The 17,626-nt window shown below is 35.6% G+C and overlaps 1 protein-coding gene across 3 annotated transcripts in view; it reads left to right on the top strand.

Moving 5' to 3' along the window:
• Positions 1 to 17,626, top strand: part of ATP2C1 (ATPase secretory pathway Ca2+ transporting 1) — a 122,779-nt gene that overhangs the window by 49,851 nt on the left and 55,302 nt on the right. For all 3 annotated transcript variants that reach the window (XM_036266598.1, XM_036266599.1, XM_036266600.1), the window contains exons 2-7: positions 1,368 to 1,478; positions 3,456 to 3,572; positions 7,383 to 7,472; positions 9,781 to 9,816; positions 12,967 to 13,028; positions 14,638 to 14,746. In XM_036266598.1, coding sequence (XP_036122491.1) covers positions 1,368 to 1,478; positions 3,456 to 3,572; positions 7,383 to 7,472; positions 9,781 to 9,816; positions 12,967 to 13,028; positions 14,638 to 14,746 — 525 coding nt within the window. The remainder of the gene's footprint in view (positions 1 to 1,367; positions 1,479 to 3,455; positions 3,573 to 7,382; positions 7,473 to 9,780; positions 9,817 to 12,966; positions 13,029 to 14,637; positions 14,747 to 17,626) is intronic.

The following is a 17,626-nucleotide window of genomic DNA, read 5'->3' as shown; positions in this document are numbered from 1 at the left end:
AAATCCTTTTTTCCCACAGCTCTTTACCATTTATAGAGTAAGTGCAAAATTTTGTTTATGCATACAAGCCTCTATAATGACATTTTTATAATAATAGAAATTTTAAAAATTATTCTTCTTTGATCTCATTTGTTCTCTTAAAGAAGTCTTGCCTCAAAAAAATTTTAGGGACATATTTTATTCTAAAAATGTTCATTATCCAAGGTTGAAAATATTTCACCTGAAAGCTTAAAGACTTATATCTTGACAGTAAGATAGTCACTTCAGTTTCAGTATTATTTTAATCAGTAGATGTGTGACAACTTAAGGTTTTCTTCTTTAAAAGTTTCAGTGGGTAACTTTTTGTCTCTCTTTCTCTTACTTATTCAAAGCTCTTTTTGTCTATAAAGAATCTCAGCTTAGGACTCCAAACAAGTCTGGGTTAGGGATTTATTTCTAGAAGTATGTTAAACAGTTTTGGTGAGTATATACTTACAAAGCTGCGTAAGTAGGTACCATGGTTACCATCATCTCTCTGCCTTACTCTGTTTGTTATAGTCCCTTCACTAACCTGTGCATCCTCTGCTTCTGTGATCTCTTCTGCTTTTTGTTTTCCCTTGTTTGGAACTTTAAGTCTAACTTGCTGTCATGGTGCTTCAGTAGAGTAGTTAGGTTTACTTTCTGGATAGTTAAGAAATGAGCTGACCAACAGGAGTAATTAAATGTAGAAAGCTTAGCCGTTGCTTGTCCCTTGTGTTAAATATAATGAGTTTAGAGGATTATGACTACATGAAATCATTAGGATCAGATAGACAGGACATCTGTTTTAGTTTTTACTCATTGCATTGGTGTAGAAATAGCATCTTTTTAATTTAATGTGAAAATTATTTTGTGTTCTAACTGGCACTGGTGGCCTTATTATTATTTTTTTAATCCTCACCTGAGGGTATTTTTATATTTATCATCAGATAGAGTGGGAGGGAGGGAGAGAAAAAGTGAGGGAGAGAGAGAGGAACATCCATGTGAGAGAGACATATTGACTGGTTGCCTCCTGCACAACCCTGACCAGGGGTGGGGATAAACCGCAACCAAGGTACATGCCCTTGACCAGAACTGAACCTGTGACTCATTGATCTGCAGGCTGACACTCTAACCACTGAGCCAAACCAGCCAGGGTGGCCTAATTTTTGAAATGTGCTTTCTGGGAAGATCAGCATATGGTTACTATAAAATTATCTTAGTACTAGATGCTCAAAATTAGTTTGAAAATAATGTGTTTTCAAATTAGGAAATAATTTTTCTGTGAACATTTGAATTTTTGTTTATTATAGACCACATTAGAAATGTTTGGTATATTCAAATATTTTTCCTTTGATTTAATTTTCTAGGTTGCACGTTTTCAAAAAATTCCTAATGGTGAAAATGAGACAATGATTCCTGTATTGACATCAAAAAAAGCAAGTGAGTTACCAGTCAGCGAAGTTGCAAGCATTCTCCAAGTAAGTGCTTGGTGGTGAGGAAAGGAGTAGATAGTAAAATCAGTCACTTAGACTCTATAGATAAGTGCTGTCCAATAGAATTTCTGTGATGATAGAAGTATTCTCTTCTGCGCTATACAATATAGTAGTAACTAGTTAAACATGACTATTGAATACTTGAAATGTGGCTAGTTTAGGGGAAGAACTGAATTTCATTCTATTTCATTTTTATTTATTGAAATTTAAATAACAGCATGTGGCTGGTGGTTATCTGATTGGACAGTACCACTGTAGATCATCAGCATTACCAGGACTGCAGTGCTATGTAAGGACAAGTTTATTGGATTAGGATAATGATCTAATTATTAGCATAAGTAGAATTAGGAATTAATCTTTTTTAAATGTGTTTTCTAAAGTAAAGTAAAAGCTAAGTACAAGTTCAGAATTGCAAATAAGCTTTAATCTCTTTCTAGTTTTGAAAAGTACAATTTAATGAATCATGAAGAAAAGAATGTTTTTTATCTTAAGAATTCACATATTTTAATGATGGCTTTAAAAATATTGGCTATCCTTTATTTGAGGATTTTCTTTTATGGTTGTTGTATTTATACACTGTTGTAAAACCACTTATTTTAAGTACATTTAAGTTTTGCAAGACTTTGTTATTGGTGTGTATTATGAAACTTTGGCCAGAGAAAGATGTTTAGGGGTACAGCATATTTCATTCTTCTTTTTAATTTTTAAATTTTTTTGTCCTCACCTGAGGACAGTTTTGCATTTATCTTTAGATAGAGCAGGAGGGAGAGAGAAACATCGATGTGAGAGAGACACATTGACTGGTTGCCACCCACATGACCCCAAACGGAGCTGGGGACAAACTGCAACCAAGTTATGTGCCCTTAGCAGGAACCAAACCTGGGACTCTCTGGTCTGCAGGCCAACGCTCTAACCACTGAGCAAAACCTGCCAGGGCAGTAATTTCATTCTTTAATGATAGTTATAATAATGAATCCTGAGAGACAGTGACTGAAGAATGTAGGTGGTATTCATAGAACATAAAATATCCCAAGAACTAGTTTACTTAACTTCATTATTTTGAATAATTTAGGAACCACAAATTTTCTGCCTGAAATAATTATATAGTCCAAGAGCAAAGGTAATACTACCAACCTCAGAGTTTTGAAATAGGCTTAAAGAACAAGGAAGGTCATTATGGCCCATTGATTGCTCTTTTGGAGAAACTAATTTTAGAAAACAAAGAAAACCAATGCGAATATACTGATATTTTGCTTTCTGTATGAGTGGCTGGTTTGTATGCTTCCTTTTCCCCCATAGAAAACTATTTCTTGTTTGTTAAACCCTAACTTGTTGCTTACATTAAAAAAAAATTATTAAGGTATAATTTACATAAGATACAACATACTCATATTTAATGTGCAATTTGCATTTTGACAAATTAAACCACCACCACAATTAAGATATAGAACATAGCCCTGGCCAATATGCCTCAATGGTTAGAGCGTTGGCCTCTGCACTGAAGGGTTGCAGGTTTGATTCCTGGTCAAGGGCACATACCTAGGTTGCAAGTTCGATCCCCGGTCCCTGTCTGGGATGAATGTGGAGGCAACCAATCGATGTGTCTCTCTCACATTGGTATCCTTCCCCCTTCCTTCTCTTCCCCTCTCCCCGCCTCCCTCCTTCTCTCTCTAAAAGTCAGTGGAAAAAATATCCTCAGGTGAGGGTTAACAACAACAACAACAAAAAGACAGAACATTTCATCACTCCCCAAAGCTTCCCTATGTTCCTTTGCTGTTAATCTCTCCCCGTGTATGCCTCTGGCCCCAGGCAACCACTGATACACTGTTTGTCACCACAGATTAGTTCTGACTATTGTAGAAGTTTCTATAAATGTGATCATACAGTAGGTACACTTTTGTGTTTTTCTGATTTTGTTCTCTGCCAATATTTTGAATAACATCTATATGTAAAATTTAATAGGCTGATCTTCAGAATGGTCTAAACAAATGTGAAGTAAGTCATAGGCGAGCCTTCCATGGCTGGAATGAATTTGATATCAGTGAAGATGAGCCACTATGGAAGAAGTATATTTCTCAGGTGAGATACTTTTATTTCCTCCTCTGTTGTGTAATTTACTTGTATTTTTGTTAGTTTAGTTGTTTGCTTTTGTGCAGTTATTTATGGAAGGAATAATTTTTAAAATATTTTTTTACCTAGCCCTGGCTGGTTTGGCTCAGCAGTTGGAGTGTCGGCCTGCGGTCTAGAGAGACCTGGGTTCAGTTCCCGCTAAGGGTGTGTACCTTGGTTGCAGTTTGTCCCCGGCCCTGGTTGGGTCATGCAGGTGGCAGCCACTTGATGTGTCCTTTTCACATCGATGTTTCTCTCTCTCTCTCTCCCTCCCACTCTATCTGAACAAAAAATGGAAAAATGTCCTCAGGTGAGGATAAAAAAAAAGTGTTTTTTACCTAAATTTTTCCATTTGTAATTCTTAGTATGCAGGTCTTTAAGGGTTTATAGACATATTGCATGGAAGTGATACTGTTAATAGTAGTTTCCTTTGCAAGTATCTAACATTTTTATTATAGGAATGCTAATATATATTTTTTTATATTTATATAAATATATATATATACACACAACAACAAAACACAGAACATTTCTTTTATATATATTTGTTAGTCCTCAGCTGAGGATATTTTTCCATTGTTTTTTTTTTTTTAGATAGAATGGAAGGGAGGAAGGGAGGGAGAGAGAGAGAGAGAGACATCAATGTGAGAGAGCCACATCGACTAGTTGCCTCCTGCATGACCCTGACTGGGGCCAGGGATAGACTGCAACTCAGGTACATGCCCTTGTTTGGGAATCGAACCTGAGACCCTTCGATCCACAGGCTGACGCTCTAACTGCTGAGCCAACCAGCCAGGGCCTACTATTTTTTAAAGTAATATGACCAGTTTATAAAATTAGTAAAAATAAGTTTGACAGTTTGAATCTAGACCACCTGAGTACATATTTCACCTTTATTTATACTGTCTGTGTGATCTTTATTATCTTCTGAGCCTTATCTATGGGGATAATAATCTTAGGAGATAGGAAGCTATCAATATATTTTAGCTATTTTAAATTACATTTTATTAATAGCCTAATCTTTTCAGAAAAACTTAACAGGATTTTTTCTTACCAAGTTTTGTTAGTGTGAAAAGCTACAAGAATCCTGTGGCCAGTTCTCAAGTAGTAGGGTTAGTTTGTCAAACAAATAAATAAATTCCTTTTTAGCAAAGAAAATTTTTAATATTTTTTAACCTTCAGGTTCTTTTTTTTTTTAAGATCTGTGTTTAACTTTTTAAAGGGCTTTGTCTGTTAATGAGCCCCAGATTATCAGTATTGTCTTTGCAAATGGATTTGTCTAAAGTAGAAAAACTGAATTTTGAGAGGTTAAAAGAACCTTGTGTGTATTTGTCTTGTTTTTATGGAATATTTTATATGCATATTTTTATTTTGATATTTTCACATTACCTAGACCTTCAGGAAGTTTACTCTGGATTTGTAAACTACAATGATTTTTTAAAAAAATGTTCTTTCATTGATTTTTAGAGAGAGAGTAAGGGAGAGGGAGAGAGAGAGAAACATTGATGATAGAGAGAACATTAACTGGCCACCTCCTGCACGCCCCACACTGAGGATTGGGCCCACAACCTGGGCAGGTGCCCTGACTGGGAATTGAACTGGTGACCTCTTGGTGCATGGGTCTATGCTCAACCACTGAGCCACACCGGCGAGGCTAAACTACAATGATTAGACTTATTCCTAGGGAGTATGATTTAATGTTTTATTTTCGTTTACTTTTTAAATATGTTTTTATTGTTTTTTTGTTTGTTTGTTTGTTTTTTAGAGAAAGAGGAAGGGAGAGAGGGAGAGAGAGAGACAGAAACATTGATGTGAGAGAAACATTGATATCATTGATCAGATGCCTTCTGTATGCCCCCTGCTGGGGATCAACCGTACAATCCGGGCATGTGCCTTGACCAGGAATTGAACCAGGTCCTCTCAGTCCATGGAACGAAGCTCAATCCACTGAGCCACACCGGCCAGGCTAATGTTTTCCTTTCTTGATCCTGTTTCAAAGCTAGAGTACCTGCATCATGGTATTGCTGTGAGAATGAAATGAAATAGTGCCTACACTATAGTTAAGCGCAAGCAACCATTAATAATAGATATCAGTTGTCAATCATAAAGAATTAGGTGACTCTACTCCTCTACAGATAACACATGTTGTTTTGCAAACAGTTTTCGAGTCTGCAAGTGGTGTCCTTAGTACTATGGCACAGCTTTTTTAGGGGAAAATAAAAAAGGACCATGGGCTTTGTCTTCAAAGTGTGATAACATTTAACATTTGAAGAGGGTTTTATGGTTTACACAGAGCTTTAATAGACATTCCTAGTTAATTCTTACCACAATGTTTGGTATAAGGTACGATTTTACTAGATAAAGAACCCTTGGGGCTTAATGAGATTAAAAATCACGCACAAGTGGCAAGAACTGGATTCAAACTGGGACTCTTAGTCAAGTGTGTGATTTGTCAGCCCTGAACCACACTGCATTTGTAGTTTTATTTTGCTTGAGCACTGATTTTTAGTCTTCTATGCAGTAAAGTCACTTGGGGAGTGCTCTAAAAATGCCAAAGCCTGGGCCCTATGCCCAAAGATTCTGATCTAATTTGTGTGATGTGAACCTGGGTATTTGTTAAAAGTTCTTTACATGAGTCTGATGTAAAGCAGAGTTGGAACCACTGTGCTAGGGAATAGAGACCTAAAGTGAGTGGGAGGTGGTGGCATCTCACATCAGAGCTGTATCCAGGGGCAGGGGCTCTGCTGTGATGGATTCTTTGTAGCCTAGTACTTTGCAACTTTGACAGCAGTTGGCACCACTTCATCAGAAGAGATTCTGGCAGCAGAACTCTGATGTTTGAGTAAGATGTCCCACTGGAAAAATTTGGGGTAGCTTGGTCATTTAAATGCTGCCTGATTAGGTTGTTATTGTGGTCTTTCTTGTTTCTTTATATATTATTGGCATAGCTAGAATGGGTATCAGGAAAACCAGCCTTGGGAAAAGGGTGCTTCTATGGAGCAGATCTTACTTTCTGCTCTTTGCTACCCCAAGTGGTTATTCCTGTGGTTTGTGGGTCAACCACCATATTGTAATCTTCACTAATGTACTTAGTATAGGAATGTTGAGAAATAGTTTAAGCTAATAATTTAGGTGTTCTACCCAGTGTTTAACTTAAATCTTTAGCTTAAAAGTAATTTGCCACTTATTCTAGCTTCAGTAGAAATTCAAAACAGCTATATATATGGTAAACTAATAGACTGAAATACATGTTTACTTTAAGAAATTGGTAATTAATTAGTTTTTTTAATTTTATTTCTTACCTGAGGACATGTTTTTCATTGATTCTAGAGAGAGGAAGAGGCGGGAGAGAGGGAGAGGGAGAGACATAAAGAGAAACATCGGTGTAAGAGAGAAACATTGATCAGTTGCTTCCCGTATGCTCCCCAACTGGGGATCAAACCTGAGTATGTGTCCTGACTGGGAATCGAACTCACCACCTTTCCATGTACAAGCCGACACCCCAATCAACTGAGCCACACCAGGCAGGGTGGTAATTAATTAGTTTTAAGTATTAATATTTTCTTTATTTCTGAAAGGAAGATGTTGTAAAGTGATAACTTTTAAATGTAGTTAAGTATAACCTTTTTTGTTAATTGAAGAGATATATAAACTAAACTAAATGTAGATTTGTAATGTACTAATTATGCCCCAATAGTTTTTTTCCCAAGCTTTTGTGGTAATGGAACACAACTATCATTCATACAAAACTGTTGAATTGCTGTTTGTTTTCAATTTCAGTTTAAAAATCCCCTTATTATGCTGCTTCTGGCTTCGGCAGTCATCAGTGTTTTAATGCATCAGTTTGATGATGCTGTCAGTATCACTGTGGTAAGAAAACATATATACATATATATTTAAACTGTTGATTAATCATTTAACTTAGAATTAGCTTTTATTTTGGAAAATGAGTTGAGAAATGCCTTAATGTTTTTTTAGGTTTGTTTTGGTTAATATCCAATTTGCTTTTAGTTGCAGTAATCTCAAACAATGTTCAAGGGTTAGTGATTGGCATATGTGAGAATTATTTAATAATTTGGTAATTTCACAGATATGAAATATTTTATTATAATTTTCCAGTTACATTTTCAATTTATTTTATTTCCCAATTGAGACTATATTTGACTAATTATGAACTAAAGCCTCGTGTTTGTGAAGTTAAAAAGTATGATTTAACAATGCACACTATATTTACTATGTAAGATTTTATTCTTTCCAGCTATGTTATTGTACCTTTTATTGAAAGTTTTCTCTCTTTTTTTTTCCCCTTGCCCCTTGTTTCATTGTAGTATAAAAATTTAAAGCAAGTACAACCATTGATTAAAGCACGTGTGTTACACTTAAGAATACAGTAGAAATTATTGTGGAGCTGCAGATTTTGAACTCTTGCTTGGGGACTCTGAGGAGTCTGTGAGACCGTTTAAGGGAGCATGTGGGGTCAAAACTATTTTCTTAATACTAAAATATCATTTCTCTTTTCACTGTAGATATTTGAATCAGTGGTACAAAAGCATTGGTGGATAAAACTGTTAGAGCCTTGGCTTGAATCAAAATAATGGCACTAAACTGTACTAATAGTCAATGTTTTATTATTTCTCTTAGTAATGTTTTTCATAAAATAGTAAAAATTAATTTTATTAAATCTTGACACTTGAGTACATATATACCTTTTAAATATTCTGTGTAATGAAACGGCAAGTATGCTTAAAGGACTTTTTTATATTGAAGTATAGTGGTAGTTTTGAGGAAGGGTAATTGTGAAGAGCTGAACTAGTCTTTTACTTGAAAGAATGAGATAAACTGGTTAGTTAGACTAGGCTAACAACATTTTTTGAAAGTGAGTAAAATGAGCCTTTCACTTCAAGAAAAAATGACAGTTTGTTGAATGATAACTACCAATGATAAAATTCAAGCTTTCAGATGACAATTAGAATTTTACCAAATTTAGTGCATTACTATGTGCTAGATCAGTGGTTCTCAATCTGTGGGTCGCGACCCCTCTGGGGGTTGAACGACCCTTTCACAGGGGTCGCCTAAGACCATCGGAAAACACACATTTCCGATGGTCTTAGGAAGCAAGACAGCGCTCCTCTGTCTGTCTCCAGGAGGGTCCGCCCACGTGCAGATACGTCCACATACAACATGAGGAACTGTATTAAAGGTCGTGGCATTTGGAAGGTTGAGAACTACTGTGCTAGATAGCTTCCCACTATTTAAGACTTTATTCTAGTAAGATCAGTAGTGAGTTCAATGAATATAATTTCTTTTACTATTATGAAATGTGTTAGCATTTGAAAGATTTGAATAACTAAATCAATCAATATTTTGTAAATGACCAGAGCATGATGTTACAGAATTATTAGTAATAAAAGATCCATTCAAAATGCAAGATAGATCAGTGGATTTTAATATAACAGGTTATAAAAAGTTCATTGATATAGTTTTATATTCTACATTACGCATTACTTAAGCTAACACTTGTCTGTCTATGTCTAATTTTGGTGTAGTAGCAAAGAAGACTACAAACATCTGAAAGAGCTTTTAAAGTTTCCTCTTTTATTCAACAATATCTGTGTGTGGTTGGATTTTTCTTTATGTACTTTGTCCTAATGAACATAGTACAATAGACTGAATGTTAGAAGCATATGTGAGAATCCATCTTTCTCTTAAGGCAGGCATTAAAGATAGAAAAATCAAAAACTGCCACTTTTCTCACAATTTTTTTGGGGAGTGGAATATGTTTTTCATAATAATGTTATGTATTAACATGTAATGGATTTATTATTTTTAGATGAATTAATAAATAGAAATTAAAACAGTAATTGAAAAAGTATTTGATATGACAAATATTAGTAGATATAACCTACATAAACAAAAACTGGTCCTCAGTTTTTTTAGAGAAGGGATCCTGAGGTCAAAAAGTTTGAGAAACTGTCCTAGGGGTGGCAAGCCATTATCAGTTTTTTTTTTTTTTTCACATAGAGCAGGACAAAGTTGTGATTTCTTTCCCAGTTGGTCTCAGTACTTAATGTCTGGTATCTTGGTACTGCAGATAGAATCAGAAAAATAAAATACAATTAGTAGTTATTTCTGAAGTTATAATGTGTGATTAAAAAGGATGTTTCTTTGTTTTATTTAGGCAATACTTATTGTTGTTACAGTTGCCTTTGTTCAGGTGAGTAGACAACCTATTTTGCTAACATAAAAATGACATTTTAGTTAATTAAAAAATTAAGGTAGCTTATGGAAAAATGTGTAGTTATTAAGGGTATAGTAATGTTCAGAACAATTTATTATTTATTTATGAAATAATTTCAGAAAAAACTCTCCAGGAAAGTTTATCGGACTAATTGACTGCTTTTTAGGTAGTATAATGAAGAAAATCTAGTTTTTTAATTGATGTTGTTATAGACAACCGAGCAGATGGAAACAAGAAGCATAGTAATAGATATATACCCATCAACAGGTTTTAAAATTTTTTTCCATTTAAAAAATTTGGCCAGGGTTTAAATCCCTCATTTCTGTACAGAAGGGATATTCTAATCTTGATTAAACTCCCTACTTAACATAGACATTGAAAAGTAAGTAAAACATGCAAAAAGGAACTTCTTTTTTTTTTTTTTGTGGTACGTGCCCCTATCAGGAACCAAACCTGGGACTCTCTGGTCCGCAGGCCAACGCTCAACCGCTGAGCCAAACTGGCCAGGGCAAAAAAGGAACTTCTTTTAAAAATTAATGTGAATAATGTGGATATAATGTCAGGATTTTTATTGACAAGTATAAGCCTAAATAAAAACACTTAGTTTTATATTTATTTAAATATCTGATACTTTCTGAGAACGGTGTTGGCAGATCTCATTTTATTAGCTAAAAATTCTAAAGCATAGTTAATAAGAATTCAAGTATTATTCTAGTTGAGGGGAAAATGTAATATATGATCCTGAAGTTCATATTGTTTTGAGTCTTAAGACTGTATTTTAAGTGATTGTGGTTATTTTCACATCTATGATTTATTCCTTGGGTATTTACTGTCATCTTATAGTAATATCTAATTTAGTAAGTTTATTAGTTTTATAGAAAACCAGTTGGAATCAGATTATCTACAGCAAATTTGTGAGTTCCATCAGTAGAATGTCAGGTATCCTGTTTCTAGAGAATCCACTTGCTTAGAACAGACAAAAGTTGCTCTGGGGCAGGTGGATCTTGTTAGTCTAGCAGAGATCATTCCAGGCTACGGTCATTCGAGGCAGCTATCATTCAGCCATATGGGCACTACAACCCACTGGATCAGTAACTGGAACCCTCTTGCATCTTTAATAATGCTATAGATATATGGAGTGACTTTCTCCAGAATGATTCCTACAATATTATCATTGTGTTTGGGACACCTTGGTAGCTTGTTGTTTTGATAAATAGAGAGCCCTTATCTTCAAAAAACAAACAGACATAAAATTGTAATTTTAACATAGTTGATGTGGAATTTTACACAAAGATAGTATGTTGTTCATTTTTAATGCAGTGGCTGAAACCATCTACTGAATATCTTTATGATAGAAACCTCAAGAAATAATCAAAACATTCATGAAGAACCCAGTTTCAGATTGTTAGATCTGGTTTCTTGTACAGAAGAACTATTAAAAATACATCAGAAATTCTTAGTGCTTTATCATTTAGTATTTGTGTTTTTACTTATGTTTTAAGAGGAGAGTGCTTTTTATATTTATTTTATATTTTTATCTGGCTTTCTCTCCCTATCTCTTTTTAATCTCCCCATCCTATTATGAACCCTCACAGCCATAAAAATAGGTAATTGTTTTATATAACCATATAGTGATGGCACCTAACAGTAAATTTAAAATAACAACTTGTAGGCATTCATTAGAGATGACCATCAGGTTTTTGGCCATGTGTTATGTTAAATGGTCATTTTGATACGGAGGTATCTTTGTAGTTGTAGGGAGTAAAGGCTAAGAAATCTGAAGATGGAGGTAAAGATTGGGCACCTTTCATGTTATTTTTTCTAGGATCTAGGATTGGTGTTTTCTAGCCTTTTATGGAATTTTTAGGTAATACTTGCAAATTCCTTAATATCCTTGGTATCACTAGGGGAAGGGATGTTTTGTAGTTTTTATATTTATAGATTTACCTCACTCTTACATTTGTTTCTCTTGCCTAAGTGAAGACTGACTTAATTCCTAGTTGCTTTAAAAAAAAATTTTTTTTCCTTTATTGATTTTAGAGAGATAGGAAGTGAAAGGGAGAAAGAGAGAGAAACATTGATGAAAGAGAACTTCGATTGGCTGCCTCCTGCATGTCCTCACTGGGGATTGGACCTACAACCTGGGCATGTGTCCTGACCAGGAATCAAACCGGCAACCTCTTGGTGCATGGGTCAATGCTCAACCACAGAGCCACACCGGCCAGACCCTAGTTATTCTTATACAACTTTGTATTTTCTATTTGAAAAGGTTTGTGATGGGTGTGAAATTTTGATTAGTACTAATACTGCAGTCATTTCAAAACATTCCCCAACTTTCACTCCCACTATTCCTTCTCTCTTTTTAACCTGAGATCAAATGATTGGTGTGCTTAGTGCAGACAAAAATAGCAATGTTGTTGCATGAAGCAAGACTGCCCATGGAAATGTGCACTAAATAGTATCTGAAGTGAAAGATGTCTCTGAACCTCAGCTATGATTATGGCTGGAAGAAGGCTGTAACACAGTTAGAGCTCCTGAGAATTTTCCCTTTTGCATAATTCAGGGTGATGTGGAAGGTGTCTATCAAGGTAGGGCAAGCCATGTTTTACTCCGTACTTAAGGTATGTTCTTTCCAAGCAAACTTATTCCATAAAACTTTGCAGTTAGAATTGACCTAAATTCTCAAATCAGATGTTGCTTGCAGTTAATTGTCCTTGACATCTTCATCATTAATTTTACTAAAAGTAAAATTATCTTAATTATGAGGCTCAATGATTTTAACTTTTAGTAACTGACAATTATATACTTTTTGGACATACTAATCAGTTTTCTTCATTTTCTGATAAATAACTTGACCTTAGGTTTGCACACTAAATATTAAAATATAAAATTGGGAATATTTAATAATCAAAATTGTTTGGTCACTGTAACATTATTTAATAAGAGACAACTTTTATGTGTAGAATATAATTGCAAGTATAGGAAAAGATAAGAATTGGGAAATTATAAAAATAATGATTGAGATCAGTAATTAAGTCTAATATGGAATATGTACTTAGGAACATACATATTTACATTTCTATAAATATTTATTATAATATGTTTTCTTTTTTTTTTTTTTAATAGGAATATCGTTCAGAAAAGTCTCTTGAAGAACTGAGTAAACTTATGCCACCAGAATGCCATTGGTATGATGCTTGTCTCTGATATGGATTTCTACTCTTAAAAATAAAAATTGAGCCCTGGCCGGGTTGGCTCTGCAGTTAGTGTCCCCGCCTGCGGTCCAGAGAGACCCGGGTTCGGTTCCTGCTAAGGGCATGTACCTCGGTTGCAGTTTGTCCCCAGCCCTGGTTGGGTTGTGCAGGTGGCAGCCACTCGATGCGTCCCTTTCACGTCGATGTTTCTCTCTCTCTCCCCCTCTCTCTTCCTCCCACTCTATCTGATCCCCCCCTCAAAAAAAAAAAAAAAAAAAATGTCCTCGGGTGAGGATTAAAAAATAAATAAAAATAAAAATAAAAATTGAGCCCTGGCCGGTTTGGCTCAGCATTTGGAATGTTGACCTGTGGACCAGAGAGTCCTGGGTTCAGTTCCCACTAGGGGCACGTACCATTAAATAAATAAATAAATAAATAAATAAATAAATAAATATTGAATGTGACTAGTGCAACGATATGTTGTGACCTCATACTTGTTTATTTATTATTTTTGAAACAGTCTAAAGACTTGCAAACATTTTATCTTTTTATTTAACTTTATTTTTGTTGTTGACACTATTATAGATGTCCCCATTTCCACCCCCTTTACCTACTTCCACCTAGCCCTTTGTCCCTTTTTTCTTCTGCTCACACACTTGTTTTTTTTTTGTTTTTGTTTTTATCTTCACCTGAGGATATTCCTCCATTTTTGTACAGATAGAGTGGGAGGGAGAGAGAGGAAGGGAGAGAGAGAGAGAAACATCGACGTGAAGGGATACATCGAGTGGCTGCCACCCGCACGACCAACCAGGGCCGGGGACAAACTGCAACCGAAGTACGTGCCCTTAGCGGGAACCGAACCCTGGTCTCTCCGGACCGCAGGCCGACGCTCTAACCACTGAGCAAAACTGGCCAGGGCTCACACACTTGTTTAAACATAAGGTAGAAACCATTAATCCGACATGAAAAATTCATGCTCTGTTCAGTGCAGAAAGTTGTACTATTAATACTTTATTTTATTTATTTATTTATTTTTTTAATCCTCATCCGAGGACATTTTTCCATTTTTTGTACAGACAGTGTGGGAGGGAGAGAGAGGAAGAGAGAGAGAGGGAAACATCGATGTGAAAGGGACACATCGAGTGGCTGCCACCCGCACGACCAACCAGGGCCGGGGACAAACTGCAACCGAGGTACATGCCCTTAGCGGGAACCGAACCCGGGTCTGTCCGGACTGCAGGCCGATGCTCTAACCACTGAGCAAAACTGGCCAGGGCTCACACACTTGTTTAAACATAAGGTAGAAACCATTAATCCGACATGAAAAATTCATGCTCTGTTCAGTGCAGAAAGTTGTACTATTAATACTTTAAAGTTCTGATTTTGATATTGTTAAGATGTAGATTTGTTCAACAGATTTTGTGTGTGTGTGTGTGTGTGTGTGTGTGTGTACAACTATGTTCTAAGCACTGTTGTGGGTACAGTGTTGTACAAACAGATCCAGATGATTATTCTTTCTCAGGCAAGCCCACCAGAAATCATCTTTAAAATAGTAGCATGGCTTTCTTTTTTCAGCCATGGTTGTTTCTGTTTCATGTTACAGTGTGCGTGAAGGAAAATTAGAACATACACTTGCACGAGATTTGGTTCCAGGTGATACAGTTTGCCTTTCTGTTGGGGACAGAGTTCCTGCTGACTTACGCTTGTTTGAGGTAAGTTTGGTGTTTTGGTCTGTTTGGGCTGCTCCAAAATTCCACAGACTGTGTTGCTTATAATCAATAGAAATTATTTCTCACCATTCTAGAGGCTGGAAGGTTCAAGATTAAGGTGCCAGCATGATTAAATTCTGTTGAGGGCCCTTTTCCTCGTTCACAGCTGATGCCTTCTTACTGTGCCCTCACATCGTGGAAAGGGCTAGGGAACTCTGAGGGGAGGGGACTCTTTTGTAAAAACACTAACCCCATTCATAAGGGAACCACCCTTATGACCTAAGCACCTTTAAAAGATCTCACTTCCGATTAAAAAAAATTTGAAAATAAATAAATAAAAGATCTCACTTCCTAATACCATCATGTTTGGGGTTAGGATTTCAATATATGAACTGGGGACTGGGAGGGGGCTGCTCAAATACTTAGACCATAGCATTTGGTAATCTGTTTGTGAGTAGTGAATATACTTGAATGTAGATTAAAGGATAGACATTAGCAATTTTAAGGATCAACATTGGGTTTCTTAGAGAGTGACATATATAAACATATTTATTTTCTCATAAAATATATCTGTTTTTCCCAGAGTCTTTTGAGGTGTTTAGTGAATCATCAGATCTTTTTGGAAATGTGTGTTAGGCATTGCAGGAGACAAAATGATGGTGTGATAGACTTTTTATAATCAGTGAGTATACTATTTGTGTACACAAACCACTCGCTGTAAAATAAGATAGAACTTGTTGAGTAAGAGAAATAGTAAGGATGCAGGATGAAGATTTAGAGAAGGGAGTGGTTACTTCTGATTTGAGCAAAAATAGAGAATACCTCGGACAATTTGGCTTTAGCGGTAATAATCTAAGGGTAGTACAGGATATGGAGAAAACAATAAAGCAACAGTATTTAGATAACTGTGATGTGTTCCAATGTATAATATGGGGCTAGAGTATGCTAAGGGTGGGTAGAGAATGTATGGCGGAATCAGGAGGGCCTTGGATACAAAGCTCCACTTCAGATTTTATTGGTTGGGAATTAGCTTTGAAAGATCATATGCAACTGGCAAAAGATATTACCCTTAATCTGGCCATAGCCTGTAGAATAGATTGAAGGGATAGAAAATGGAGTTAGGCAGCTAGTTTAGAGGCCCTCAAAGGTCATTAGCATGCCAGTATCATCTACTGTTGGAATTAACAGACTGTTTGTTGACACCTATAGAGCTGTCAGCCTTTGAATACTTACTATGTCCAAAAATACAACTGTTCTTACACAGAAGTTATGGAAAGCCTGAAGAACCTTTTAAAGTATAATAACAAACTTCATTTAATCTTGAAATAAAGGCCTTAAGTATTTGTAAAAACAGATACTTAAAATTTACCCTTAGATGTCAGATAGCTTTAATTGGTGAATGGAAATAATTGATAATACAGTAAGTATTGGGAATGTTATTAATTTTACTTTCTTACCCTTTTTCCCCCTTTGGTAGCTCTTTTTGTTCTATCTTTTTACTCATTTTTTCTTCCTTCTTCCTCAGTATTTAGTTTATGACAAGACCTTGGATGGTTCTTCCTTAGAGATTTGGTAGGCTTTTCACTTAATATAAATCATCTTCCCCTCCCTAATTTAAAGTCTTGGAATTTAAGTCATCATTTATTCTGCAGTGGTTCTCTTCCAGGTCAGAAACGGGATGTTTCTCACTATTTGAACAATTTAAACAGTATAATGACATAGAAACTTCAAAGCACCATTTGGGGTGGCTAAGTGTTTTAGGGTTTTCATTTAAGTAAGGGTTAGTTGATCTGCGAACTAATGGTCTCCAATTTCATGTGCAAATGGAAAAGAAATTTGTTAGAGTAGTACATATTTTATCAACTCAGCAAACATATATTGAAGATTTGCTATAAGCTCACTAAGAGGAAATTTTTGACCATTTAAAGCTTGATGCTAAAAATATCAGAAGCATATTTTTTATGAACTAATCTATTAGTTCTTACTGTTTTCCCCCATTTGTTCATTTTTTAGACACTTTATCAGCATGTTTTACTTGGAAGTGCTATCGTTATGTGTTACATATATAGTTGAACATATTTAATACCCTCTATCACTTTTCTGTCCTATTACTACAAGCAGGCGTTTGCAACTACTTTCCCAGTTCATTGAGATAACTTTGCTAAAAGATTTGAGGACATCTTGTGCTGCGTCTAGATTTAAATGTACTGACTTAAGACAAGGCTGATAAAGTTGATTTCTCTTCTGTACACAGAGGGTTTTAGAATTAAATTGGCTTATTCGAAAGAGTGTAGTTTGCTGAATTTGACTGTGGTGATCTTTGGATGATTTTGTAAGGCTAGCTGGTCATTTGATGTTCCTGCATGAAATAAACTATTAGAATTTAAAGAAAACAGAAAACTCTCAGTTAGTCTTAGGATAGTATTAATTTCTCACAAAGTGTATAGTTCCCTTCTTGTGGACTTGACCCAAGGCTAGGGTTGCCACTTTAGCATTGACACATTGCAACTCTAGGGTTCTAGCCATAAATTTTAGTGGCTCAGACTGTTATGTTCATTATATTCCACAAATAAGTGAGATCATGTGATATTTGTCTTTTCTCTGCTTGGCTTGTTTCGCTTAGGATAATACTTTCCAGGTCCCTCCATGTCATCTCAAAGGATAAGAGATCTTTCTTTCTTACAGCTGCATAGTACTCCATTGTGTATATGTACCATAGCTTTTTTATCCATTTGTTTACTGATGGACATTTGGGCTGTTTCCAGATCTTAGCTATTGTAAATAGTGCTGCTATGAACATGGGGGTACATATATTCTTGCTGAGGAACAGGGTAGTTTCAGAGACATGGAAGTGGGATACAGACTGACAATCTCCAGAAGAGG

The sequence above is a fragment of the Molossus molossus genome, unplaced genomic scaffold, assembly GCF_014108415.1.
Source record: "Molossus molossus isolate mMolMol1 unplaced genomic scaffold, mMolMol1.p scaffold_m16_p_18, whole genome shotgun sequence".
Taxonomy (NCBI): Eukaryota; Metazoa; Chordata; class Mammalia; order Chiroptera; family Molossidae; genus Molossus; species Molossus molossus.
The sequence above is the reverse complement of the archived record's forward strand: the minus strand, read 5'-3'. Positions and strand labels throughout refer to the sequence as shown.